General features: G+C 41.5%; 1 protein-coding gene across 5 annotated transcripts in view; it reads right to left on the bottom strand.

Moving 5' to 3' along the window:
• The window catches only part of ocrl (OCRL inositol polyphosphate-5-phosphatase), a 116,686-nt gene that overhangs the window by 83,081 nt on the left and 21,050 nt on the right, over nt 1-12,555 (bottom strand). For all 5 annotated transcript variants that reach the window (XM_043704674.1, XM_043704675.1, XM_043704679.1 and 2 more), the window contains 2 exons: nt 5,486-5,577; nt 1,470-1,508 (listed from right to left, as the gene is read on the bottom strand). In XM_043704674.1, the coding sequence (XP_043560609.1) occupies nt 1,470-1,508; nt 5,486-5,577 (131 nt within the window). The remainder of the gene's footprint in view (nt 1-1,469; nt 1,509-5,485; nt 5,578-12,555) is intronic.

The raw sequence follows: 12,555 nt of genomic DNA, 5'->3' as shown, positions 1-12,555 counted from the left end.
TTTTCGAAGACAAGGCGGCAGTAAAAACATCCCAACAGTGGATTAGTGGATACAACCATATCAACTAAATTAGATTAGATTAGATTACAGTGTGGAAACAGGCCCTTCGGCCCAACAAGTCCACACCGACCCACCGAAGCGCAACCCACCCATACCCCTACATTTACCCTTACCTAACACTACGGGCAATTTAGTATGGCCAATTCACCTGACCCTGCACATCTTTGGATGGTGGGAGGAAACCAGAGCACCCGGAGGAAACCCACGCAGACACGGGGAGAACATGCAAACTCCACACAGTCAGTCGCCTGAGGGGGGAATTGAACCCGGGTCTCTGGCGCTGTGAGGCAGCAGTGCTAACCACTGTGCCACCGTGCCGCCCAATGCCATGCTGACTAAGGGAGAAAATTCCATTATTTAGTTGAGCACAGCCTATCATTAAAAATATCCAGGGGATAAGTATCATTAGATACCATCAGCACTTGTAGAGAAAGGACTGCAGTAGGTGGTGTATTGTCCCTTAAAAGTTTAAAATACAAGGAAGCTAAATTAATCATTAGGACATCTGCTTACTTGGAGGAGCTTTTTTTTTGAAAATTGCTACCTAGACGGATAGAAAGAACTCAGAAGAACATCCTTTGGCTGGTCTAAAAGGAAGTTATTAAGACTGCAGATAAATTCACCTGTGCAGTTGAGAAGCATCACACCAGAAGCTGAAATCTAAATAATGCTATGTTCATCGTTTCCAATGTAGCAAAGCTGACTGAAGAGATAAGCTTGACTAAAGCAGAAGCTAAACAGAGTACGAATAAGCAATTTTTCCTAAACTGAAGTTCTACTCCTTCTCCAAAAATTAAAGAGGAACAATCAACACTAGAGTTTCAAGAAAGATAGAAGGATAGTAGGCTTGTTCTGATAATTTAAATTTATTTCAGCAGTGTGGTTTATTTCACTTTGTTTTCACTAATAATTCAAGGTTGCCAAGTTTGACTTGGACAAGAATTTAGCATTTAAAGTGCGAGCTGGAAACATATGATAGATCATCTTCTTTGCACTATTTCTCATATTTAAAATCAATACTTCAAAGTCCAACAATAGGAGAGAATATTCTAATGTGATGGATTAGATTTAAACAAATAGGATGCTAAAAACCTAAAACAAAACCTGCAGTGGAAACAAAATAACCAAGCTATTCTGCATACTGCTGTCCTTAGTAGTTCTCCCCCCAAGAGAAACAGGAAATCACATGCAGTGTCTTTCTTGGGGATGGGAAGGTTTAACTGACCTGATTAGAGATAGACTGCAAAAAAAAATGGTATTTGCCAGAATCAGGATTGAACAAACTGGTGTACACTAGGATGAACAGCTCTATTTAGAAAGCATATTTGTTAGAAAAAAACTGATTGGCCATTGCAGACAAACAGAACTTCATTGCTCCACCTTTACATTAAAATAATGGAAGTACTCACGTGTAAAAGGGTCATCAATTAAAAGAGCTTCCTCAGCCTCTGAAAGTAAGCAAACAATTCTTACATTATTGTAAAGTATCTGACAGTAAATTGAATAAGACATGGCCGAAAGTTCACTCATCATTCAAATATAGAATGTTAATATCTTAACGTGTTTCAGAAGAGATTTCCAGAGAGTGGGACCAAGGCTGATCATGCTTTCACTACCGTGGCATGGTGTAGTGAGGGTGATACATTAAAGATCAGAATTGCAGGATTGAAGTGTGGAAAAGAAAGAAAGATTGGAGAAGGTGGCAAGATTAGTACGGGAGGGATTCACATGGAGAGATTGTGGAGTTTAAAATCAGGTCTTGCTTTCATTGTGTTGGAGGGAGAATTAGAAATCAATAGATGTTAATAACTATTGTTGTTGATAGGTGGATTGTTAAGAGGAAGTTAAACAAACTTTCAAAATGCTGAAGGCGACGGCGTACATTGGTGTGCATGGCCAAGGTGGGACAGGGATTTCTATTCAGAAGACATTGGTCTACTCATATGCTGTTTGGAGAAACCGATGCAAGGGATGCCAATAATAACAAAAAAGGTGAGGTAGCAGCAATACAGGTGAAAGTCAGTGGTGCTGAAAGTAGATAGCATTAGATTTGAACTTTGGGATGAAGAGGATGCCATGACTTTGTATGCTTGGATGGATGACTGGCTTCAACTTTTCTATTGGGTACCAAAAACTTTGCTTTGAATTCCAGGTTTGCAATTAAAGCAAACTTGGCTTTAACTGGAACATGCCTTAAATACACTCAATAACTTGGCCTTCACAGTCTCAGTGGCAGTGAGTTCCACAGACTAAACACCCTGTGGCTGAAGAAATTCTTCCACACCTCAGTTCTAAAAAGGTTATCTCTTCAATCCAAGGTGGTGCTTTCCGACCTCCATCTCTCTTACTAATAAAAGCATCTTATCCACATCCACTCCAACTAGGCCTTTCAGTATTCTGTAAGTTTCAATGAGACCCTCCTCTGTTGAATTATTTTTTTCTTCGAGGTCCTCACACACTTGATACAACTGCAAATGCCAACTTCTGTGAACAACCATCAAATTTTATTAAGCACAGTACAATACAAGCTTTGGAGAAACCCTGAACACTCTTCACCAAGCTTGGGAGTCGTGTCCAGGGGTCTCTCTTTGGAGCAACCTATAACACACACATCACAGAGTTACGGGGTAAGGGCAAAAAAATCTCCCTGAACAAAGGAAACAGTCCTTTCTTTATATAAAATCTTTACATCACAATTAGTAATGTCTATAAGATAACCCCCAGCCATTCCCCCCCCAGTCACATGCCACTCAAGATACACTGCAGTGACCACTGCACCTCCAGAGACAATGCAATGCAAATCATCCCTTAATGGTCAAATCTTTGCAAATCGTTTTTTTCTAACTATAGGGGAGTCGTCAAATTCCAACTGTAACATTCTTATTGATTTCTTGCCAATCATCCCTGAATGGCCACATAAACCTCCCACATTCCACCTATAAGACAAAGACACACCGCTCTAACCCCAGGGCATTCAATTTCTTGCAGGTCAGCGGAGCAAATTAATTCTTTAAAAATCACATTCCCTCCTTTTATCATTCCACGATAATGACCTAGATGGGGGATGAGGAAGGCACTACCAATTCATTCATAAGAATCATACAGCCAGTACTTAAGCAAGTTATTGATACATGACAAACAATGATTATAACAACAAAAATTACTAGTCCATGCAGCAGATAGAAGCTGCAGCATCCTCTCACGTGGAAAAAAAAGTTCACCAGTAAAGTTCTTAAATCCACAGTCCTTAGAAACCACCCCACCCCCTCCAAGTTGAGTGGAAATGAGCCAGTTATCCAAAATCTCCTTCAGTAAAGTCCAACCTGAAAACAAAATTCAGGGTCGAGAGTGTGGTGCTGGAAAAGGTGTCGGGTGGTAAGGTTTTGGCGATGGAGGAGGTCCAGGACCTGCATGTCCTTGACAGAGCGGGAAGGGGAGTTGAAGTGTTCAGCCACAGGGTGGTGGGGTTGGTTGGTGCAGGTGTAGCAGTCTACAAGGTGGCGTCCTGTCTCCCCGATGTAGAGGGGACCACATTGGGTGCAACGGATACAGTAGATGACATTGGAGGTAAAGGAAAATTTCAGTCGGACGTGGAAGGATCCTTTAGAGCCTTGGACGGAGTTGAGGGGAGTGGTGTGGACGCAGGTTTTGCGCTTCCAGCGATGGCTGGGAGAGAAGTGTGGGCTGGTGGGGGAAAGGCGTGGACCCGACAAGGGAGTGGCAGAGTAAATGGCCTCTCACAAGATCGCAATTTTCCTTTGCACGTGGTTGGCGATGTCCTCTAGTACATCTCTTCCACTTGCCGCACCACAGTCCTTGAACCCGCCCCCACCCAACGCAACAAGGACAGAATCCACCCCCCTCACCCCAGTCCTCACTTTCCACCCCACCAACCTCCCACATACATCGCATCATCCCCCGCCACCTACAAATGCACCCCACCACCAGAGATATATTTTTGTCCCCATCCCTATCAACATTCCAGAGAGAGACTATTCCCTCCTTGACTCCCTCATGAGGCTCCATCGCCAAACCCTTACCACCCAACACCTGGAGGAAGTACTTCTCATATTTCAACTTGGGACCCCACGGGATAAAAGTGGATTTCAACAGTTTCCTCATTTCCCCTCTCCCCACATTATGCCAGTCCCACGCCTCCAACTCAGCACCACCCTCCTGATCTGTCCATCAGCTCTCCCGCTCTATCCTCCTCCCTCACCTCCATCTACCTATCACATTCTCAGCTACCTTTCCCCCAAGCCCACCCCCTCCCATTTATCTATCAGCCCCTTCACCGCCAGGATCATTCGTGTAAACCTCGCCTGGACCAACAGATCTTTCCTCAGATACGGGGCCCAAAACAGAATCTCCTCCAATGCCAGCAGTCCTTAGACAGTGGACCCGAAATATTCTAAACATAGTCTAACCAGTGCCTCATACAGCCTCAGCAGTAAATCTTTGCTCATGTCTTCTAGCCATTTTGAAACGACTACTAACATTGCATTTACCTTCATAACTGCCAACTAAACCTCATGTTAACCTTAAGAGGAACCTGAACTAGGACTCCAAATCCCTTTTGTGCTTGAGATTTCTGAAGCCTCACCCAGTTTAGAAAACATTCTACACTTCTAATTTTCCTCCCAAATTGCATAACCTCACACTCTTTCCCATATTGTATTCCGTCTATCATCACTTTGCCCACTCTCCTAGCTTAAGTCATTCTGCAGCCTCTATGCTCCCTCAACATTATGTCATCTGCAATCTTAGCAATGAGGGTGCTCAGTTACTTCGTCCAGATCGTTAAAGTATAACATAAATAGTTTTGGTCTTAACAGGACTTCAGTAGCCACTGGCAACCATCTTGAAAAAGACTCCTTTATCCCTACACTTTGCCTTCTACCAGTCAGCCAATCCTCTATGCATGCCAGTACCTTGCCACTAACCCTTCAATGATTAGCCAAGATTGGGTAAGGATTCCATCAACCCATGCACAATTCTGCTGCATACACAAAAGTAAACTTCACTTGGGCTACTGCCAGAATCATGCCATTGATGCTCAAAATGCAATTGAGCCTGAGAGTTTTATCTTTGTATTTTCCTCCCTTTTTCTTGTATTGAAGAATTAACTTATGCTCAGCATTTGTTCCAATCTATAGCTCAAACCATACAAGAACTGCAGATCCTAAAATACATCATACTGCAGTACACCTCATCACAATACTAACATCAAATCATTAAACTATTTAATTAACTCACATTCAAACTGGTTTTATTAGAAAACAATTGTATTACTGGATAAGAAAATAGTTATAGAAAGAAGATTAAGATTAAAGGTGATTAAAAATGCACACCCATTTCCCATTATAACTATTAAAGTCGGGCATTATCCCAGATTCAAAGTTGTTGGAGCTGCTGCTCCTTGTACCTTGTATAATGTGAAACTGGTTATTAATGGGGATCACTGTTTGACATGCGATAGTTCCAACATTAGCTTCTGAAGTTGCAGAGATGAACAATCTGAAATAAGAAAACAAACCACCTCTATCAACTTTATTGCTGAATAACTGCAACAAGTTTGTCAAAGTTTCAATACTGAAGTGCAAAACAGGAAACTGTTATAAATATCAACAAAGGATACAGTGTCCAAGCTAGGTGGGTTAGCAATGGGAAATGCAGGGTTACAGGGATAGGGCAGGTCTGGGCGAGATGCTCTTTGGAGAGTCGGTGTGGATTTGATGGGCCCCCCGAATGGCCTGCTTTCTCACTGTAGGGATTCTATGATACAGAAACTCAGCAGGTCTAGCAACACATGTGGAGAGTCAAAGAAAGCTAATGTTTCAGGCCTGTGACATTTGCTTCACTTAACAAAACATAATTCTGGGGATAATGCAAAATTCCTGCAAGGTGGTCTGAGAAGGATAGGTAGAGGGTGGGGACATCATAATGGGTCAGGACTCACAAGGAGGACTTGCTGCCTTCCCGACTAGCCCAATTAACAGGGTTGAGAATGGACTTCCTGCCTGAAGGCCAATTGAGGCTTTTAAGTGACTCTGAAAAAAGAACCTCACCCCATCATTGATGTACTTGAGTAGAAGTAGGGGATGGTTCATGTCAAGGGGGAATGCAGGCAGTTAAATTCCAAAAGGCATCAAGACCCCACCAGTAATGTGGGTTTCCTCACATGGGAAGTGCATCTGCACACTTTTTAAACTCCTTTCTTGACCCCAGTGATCCTACCTCACCTACTTTTCCTACAGGACTCCACTTAGCTGCCTTTACTGGAGAGCTGCCAACTCTGATTTAGATTGTAGCTCTCAAAGACTAGATCTGCTCAGAAGACATCACAGATCCGATTGCCAACCAGATAGGTGTGTGATTACATTAAAATCAGATCTGGGGGAATCCTGGGATGGTTGTGATAGAGTTGCCACCATCTTTGCAGTCAGTGGATCAGCCCAGTTCTGAAGAGGGAATAAGACCAGTATATATGTAGTGTTAAAGGATTAACAATGAAATAGTGGAAAAGTACCAGACAGTTAAACAAGGACAAAGGACAAAAGGAGAATATTATGACTGAAAAGGACTTTGGCATAAGATAAGGGTGTTGGGGAAGGTCAAAGCTCAAGAAGAAAACATGCTGTAACCTCGAGATAACAGATGCTACCTGCATTCCACTGACATGTAAACGTGCACAAGTTGAGATTGGTCAAGAACATGGCTACGCATTTTAAATTGGCAAATGAATAAATATCCGGTGTGATGTGATGTAGTTAGCATACAACAGAATGGGCTCAAGTTGGCTAAAATGTACATAAGTACTTTGTTTTGTCAGAAATGTCTTCAGGTTTTTCAGTTGAGTCAGTCTCCCCACTGGTATAACCAAAGCTGCTTTAAATACTGACCAGAACCTCAGGTAGCTAGTTGGATTAAAATACCTGCAACATGTTCCAAGACCATTAAATTCCATCCTCTGTTTCTCTCTGCAGGAATACTGTCAGACCTGCTGTTTATTTCCAACATTTTATTGGTTATTACTTCTGATCTCCAAAATCCATAGAAGACTGCTTTTGTAGGGATATAAGGGGAAGATGTCCCCCTAACAAAACGCACCTTGGGCTTTTTTTGGTAGAAGTGAGGTATGAATCCACGGCACAGCTTTATGGAACTAGAGACTTCAATAAAACATGCAAGTAGTGCAACCTCTTGAAAAGTGTGTAAACTTTAGCTTCCACTAGTGAACCATGTATTTGCTATTATACAATTAGTATTTCCCTTAATCTGTGGACTCAAGCTGAACACAAGAATCTGATTAAGCAATCATTAATTTGTTATCTGAAATAGTGGACAGCTTATCTCTCTGTACTGACATTGTACTTTGCATGTTAAAATACTCAAAGCAAATCCAAAGCAGATCAAGTTTTCACAATTTAAGGGTGGAGCTCAATCTCAACAAGGACAGAGAAAATACTTTAAGGATAATGTGGAGACTCAAAAGCTGCAAAGCAGGCAGAAAGTGACCGCATTTTTAAAAAAAGCGAAGCAATAAAAACAAAAGGAATGACAGCGCAGATAAGCTTGAAATATCATACCACCTTCTCGTTGACATTACTAGAGAAGATGTGATGGGTAGGCTAGAGGTTATTAAGGTGGACAAATCCCCAGGATCGGATGGGATCTATCCCAGGTTGCTGAGGGAGGCGAGAGAGGAAAGAGCTGGGGCCTTGACAGATATCTTTGTAGCACCCTTAAACACAGGTGAGGTGCCGAAGGACTGGAGGATTGCTCATGTTGTTCCCCTCCACAAGAATGGTAGTAGGGATATTCCAGGTAACTACAGACTAGTGAGCCTGACATCAGTAGTGGGAAAATTGCTAGAGAAGGTACTGAGGGATAAAATCTATTTACATTTGGAAAAGAATAGGCTGATCAGTGATAGGCAACATGGTTTTGTGCGGGGTAGATCGTGCCTTACCAACTTTATAAGAGTTCTTCGAGGAAGTGACCAAGTTGATAGATGAAGGAAGGACTGTAGATGCCATATACATGGACTTTAGTAAGGCGTTTGATAAGGTTCCCCATGGTAAACTAATGGAGAAAATGAAGTCACATGGTGTGCAGGGTGTTCTAGCTAGGTGGATAAAGAACTGGTTGAGCAACAGGAGACAGAGAGTAGTAGTTGACGGGAGTTTCTCGAAATGGAGAAAAGTGACCAGTGGTGTTCCACAGGGATCTGTGCTGGGGCCACTGTTGTTTGTCATATACATAAATCAACTAGAAGAGGGCATTGTTGGTTTGATCAGTAAGTTTTCAGATGACATGAAGATTGGTGGAGTAGCAGAAAGCATAGGGGGCTGGGCAGTTGCATGAGTAGGTGGGGAGCAAAGGGATACAAATGATTAGGAATTGGGCGACAGGTTTAGACAGTAGATTTGGATCAGCTCAGGATTGGAGGGCCAAAGGGCCTGTTCCTGGGCTGTAAATTTTATTTATTCTTCAGGGCAATTCCTGCCCTCTGTGCCAAAGGTATGCAGATCCAGGATTAGCAAACTGAGTCACATGAAGAGAAAAAAATCATGAAACCTGGCACACGTATTCTTGTTACAAAGGTTTGATGACTACAAAGTGAAGTAATTAATTCCACATGGAGCATTTTGAAATGCTCACAATGAATGAGAAGGAACTCAAGAAACACATTCGTTGATGTAACTTCTGTAAAACATTCATAGGCATCTTTTGACTCTACCCATTACATGTATAATTTGAAATTATTTACCTTCCAGGCCTTCAACAATTTGCCTTAGGTGACCGATTCCATAGTCAACTACCATTAGTGGCCAACTATCATTACCAGCAGTTTCTTAATGTCCAGCCATTTTATGCTTTTCAATAACCATATAGTTTTAAATGAGTATTTACTTCCTATATCCGGTTATCAAAAAACAAATTGGTATCATAGAATCAGTCATATGGTATTTTATACAGTGGACTCCACATTGCTAACTTTACAAACAAAAAGCTTAAACGATGAAATTAATTTCAGTACAATTAAGGAATTCAAATGAACTTTAGTAATGGCCCAGCCATGGACAAGTTTTCTGACCATGGAGAGGTGGTTTTGTAAATGGATCTGGAAGTTTTGTTCAATCCTTTGGCATTACTAATAAATGAATATTTTACTTACCCAGAAACAGCACATTGGCTTTCAGTTTAAGATATTATTCAAAAGAAAGCACCTCCAATAAGGCAATTCTCATTAATAAAATGCAGAGCCAATCTAGATTATGCAATCAGGTTTCTAGTTCATGGCTGGAAATAAGAGGTTAAAGTGCTACCACTGACTCTAGTGTGACACCTATTATTTACAGATAATTAGACAATGCTGGAAGCAGTGGAATAGAGGTGCATGGAGCATCATTGAACAGGCAGAGGCACAAAGGGATACAAAACTAATGTGATACATCACAACAGGCGAAAAGCATGCAACTAGATTAGTTATTGGCTCTCCACAGATTTCACAGATTCCCCACAATGTGGAAGCACAGATTCTACATTAACCCTCAAAACCCATCCTCCTACCCTATCCCGTTAATCCTGCATTCTCCATGGCTAATCCATCTAGCCTGCACATCCCTGGACACTACAGGACAATTTAGCATGGCCAATCCACCTAACCTACACATCTTTGGACTGTGGGAGGAAATTAGAGCACCCACAGTAAACGTGGACATGGAGAGAACGTGCAAACTCCACACTGACAGTCGCCCAATGCTAGAATCAAACCTGGGTCCCTGTTACTGAGAGATGTCAGTGTTCACCACTGAGCCATCATGCCACCCTAAAAAAATAGTATTCCTCACCATCAAACATAAAACAATTCCTTATAACCTGGCTCCTTTACTTCTTCATAATAAAACCAAAATATCGTGCTTGCTGGAGGTTTGAAAATGAAGGGCTAGAGAAACTCAACAAGTCTGCCAACATCTGTGGAGAGTAAGAAACAGTTACTGTTTTTCCAATATGACTCCTTTCTCTGATGATGGTATCAAACCTGCTGGGTTTCTCCAGTATTATTGCTTTATTTCTTATGAATCTATTCAATGTTAAAACCACACATTTATCTTAAAAGTTGTTAAATGCAGGCCAAATGTTAACCCATAACAAAGTTACAGAGCTGTCTATCAAATCAATAATGACTCACAGACCCATCTTTGCTACAGGCCTGAATTCTCCGTCTGGTGTTCTCTGTACCATCACGTCTAGGAATGGGAGTTGGCTATCCTTTTCTTCTTCTCTCGTGAATCGGATTCCTGTGAGTGTGGCGTTGATGATCCGGTGTGTTTTTTCTATTTCCGTGTTTTTAATGATTACAAACGTAATTCACTACAAGGGTATACAGGAAAGCCACACACACAGACCAAGTCCTAAACTATGAAAGTAACCACCCCAACACACACAAACGAAGCTGCATCAGGACACTATTCAAAAGGGCCACAACACACTGCAGTACACCAGGACTGCCAAAAGAAGAGGAGGAACACCTATACAAGGTATTCGCCAAAAACGGATACCCCCGCAATTTCATCAACAGATGCCTAAGGGAAAGACCACGGAACGAGGACATACCACAACCAAAAGGACTAGCAACACTACCATACATCAGGAGCATCTCAGAACTGACAGCCAGAACTACTGCGACCCCTAGGACTCATAACGGCACACAAACCAACAGCCACGCTCCGTTTCGTGGCTAGTTGCTGTTCATGTATGCGGATTGTTAGCTGTCTTCCTGTTTGTCCTGTATAGTGTTTTGTGCAGTCCTTGCATGGTATTTTGTACACTACATTAGTTTTGCTCATGTTGCCCAATATACCAACCACTACAGCGGACAGCTGAAACTGACAACCAGAAGCGGCAGGGACAGACCGGAGGAACACCGGAGGAAACATCAAAGAAGCGCTTCGCAGGAGGCTCCCAAGCACTGATGATGTCGCCTAGCCAGGGACGAAACGTTTGCAACAAAAACTTTCAGCTCGGCGAACAGAACCACAACAACGAGCACCCGAGCTACAAATCTTCGCACAAACTTTGAACCTCACATTTATTTCACGTCAGATCTCAGTTAACGGTTGGAATCTGCCACCCATCCAAAATAAGATTCCTTTGATTATATATAACACTGACTTCCTGAACTCTGAAGTCAAAGTTTATGTCTTCATTTATCTGGAAAGGGATGCAAGAAACCAAACTCAACAAAAAAGAAAACAAATTTAAACAGCATGGTACGGCTGAAGTTTATTAAGCTGAGGCGGACAGTTAGGAATTCATGCTGCATCTCTCTGACATTCAATGTGCACCCCTCTTTTCATATTGCACAAATATATTTGAACAATTAAGAATTTTAACAACTGTTCACCATTTTCAATCTGACCACATAATAAAAAGGCTTGCAACTAATTTTTGCGAGGTACATTGCATCCAAAAAAATTAATATTTCAAGGGATCAGTTGTGTACAGTATCAGTAATTTTCAAGTAAGTCTGCCCTTTGACAGAGTGACAAATTGGTTAAGTTAAGTTGGAATAACTCTAAAGAGAATTTTTTCAACTAGTAATGTCTAATGATGAACAATTAAGCAGAAATAGATGTGCACACATTTTCAATATGAACATTAAAGGACAAAGATGACAGAACTAAGAAATTCCTCAATTTTTGTACTTTGTTAAACTTATAATACAGAACTCAAAAGTAAAATCTGTGACTAGAAAAAAAAACACTAACACTAACAGGACATTAGTTGATTACTGTTGGGAATGTTTGCAGCAGGTCTCCCTCAAAAGGGAGCCCGAAATGTAAATTTCATCTGGGAATACACTGAAGTGCGCTATAACAAGAGAATTGTTTTGTCCCCTCCTACTCTGGAACTATAGTGTGCCAAGCACAGCAGGAAACCCATATCAAATGACATTAGATTACGGGACCATAAAGTTCAAGGTCCTGTGGAGAAAGAAACATACAAAAGAGAGAGGAAACTATGGGAGAGAGAGAGAGAGACAGAGAGAGAGAGAAAAAGAAACGATTTGTCATTTACCTGGTGCTGCTACCGAACTACAATATTCAAGCATAAATGTGAAGCATTGTAGAGTTTACAAAAAAAAAGTTTACAAAATATCAGCCATTAAAAATTGTAACAAAAATTATTATCGTCAACGTAAAATAGAATAAGTAACAATTGAATGAATAACGTTACTTGAGATGAATTTTATTTTTTCATACTGAAGGAGGTCATTTTGTGCTCTGGATACTGAGGACTTTAGAGCTTATATTGACCAAAGATATTGCTAGCTGAAAATGTGTTGCTGGAAAAGCACAGCAGGTCAGGCAGCACCCAAGGAGCAGGAGAATCGACGGTTTGGGCATGAGCCCTTCTTCAGGAATAAGGAAAGTGTGTCCAGCAGGCTAAGATAAAAAGTAGGGAGGAGGGACTTGGGGGAGGGGC

The sequence above is a fragment of the Chiloscyllium plagiosum genome, chromosome 15 (genome assembly GCF_004010195.1).
Source record: "Chiloscyllium plagiosum isolate BGI_BamShark_2017 chromosome 15, ASM401019v2, whole genome shotgun sequence".
Lineage (NCBI taxonomy): Eukaryota > Metazoa > Chordata > Chondrichthyes > Orectolobiformes > Hemiscylliidae > Chiloscyllium > Chiloscyllium plagiosum.
Note: the sequence above shows the minus strand (reverse complement) of the source record. Positions and strands in the feature narration are given on the sequence as shown.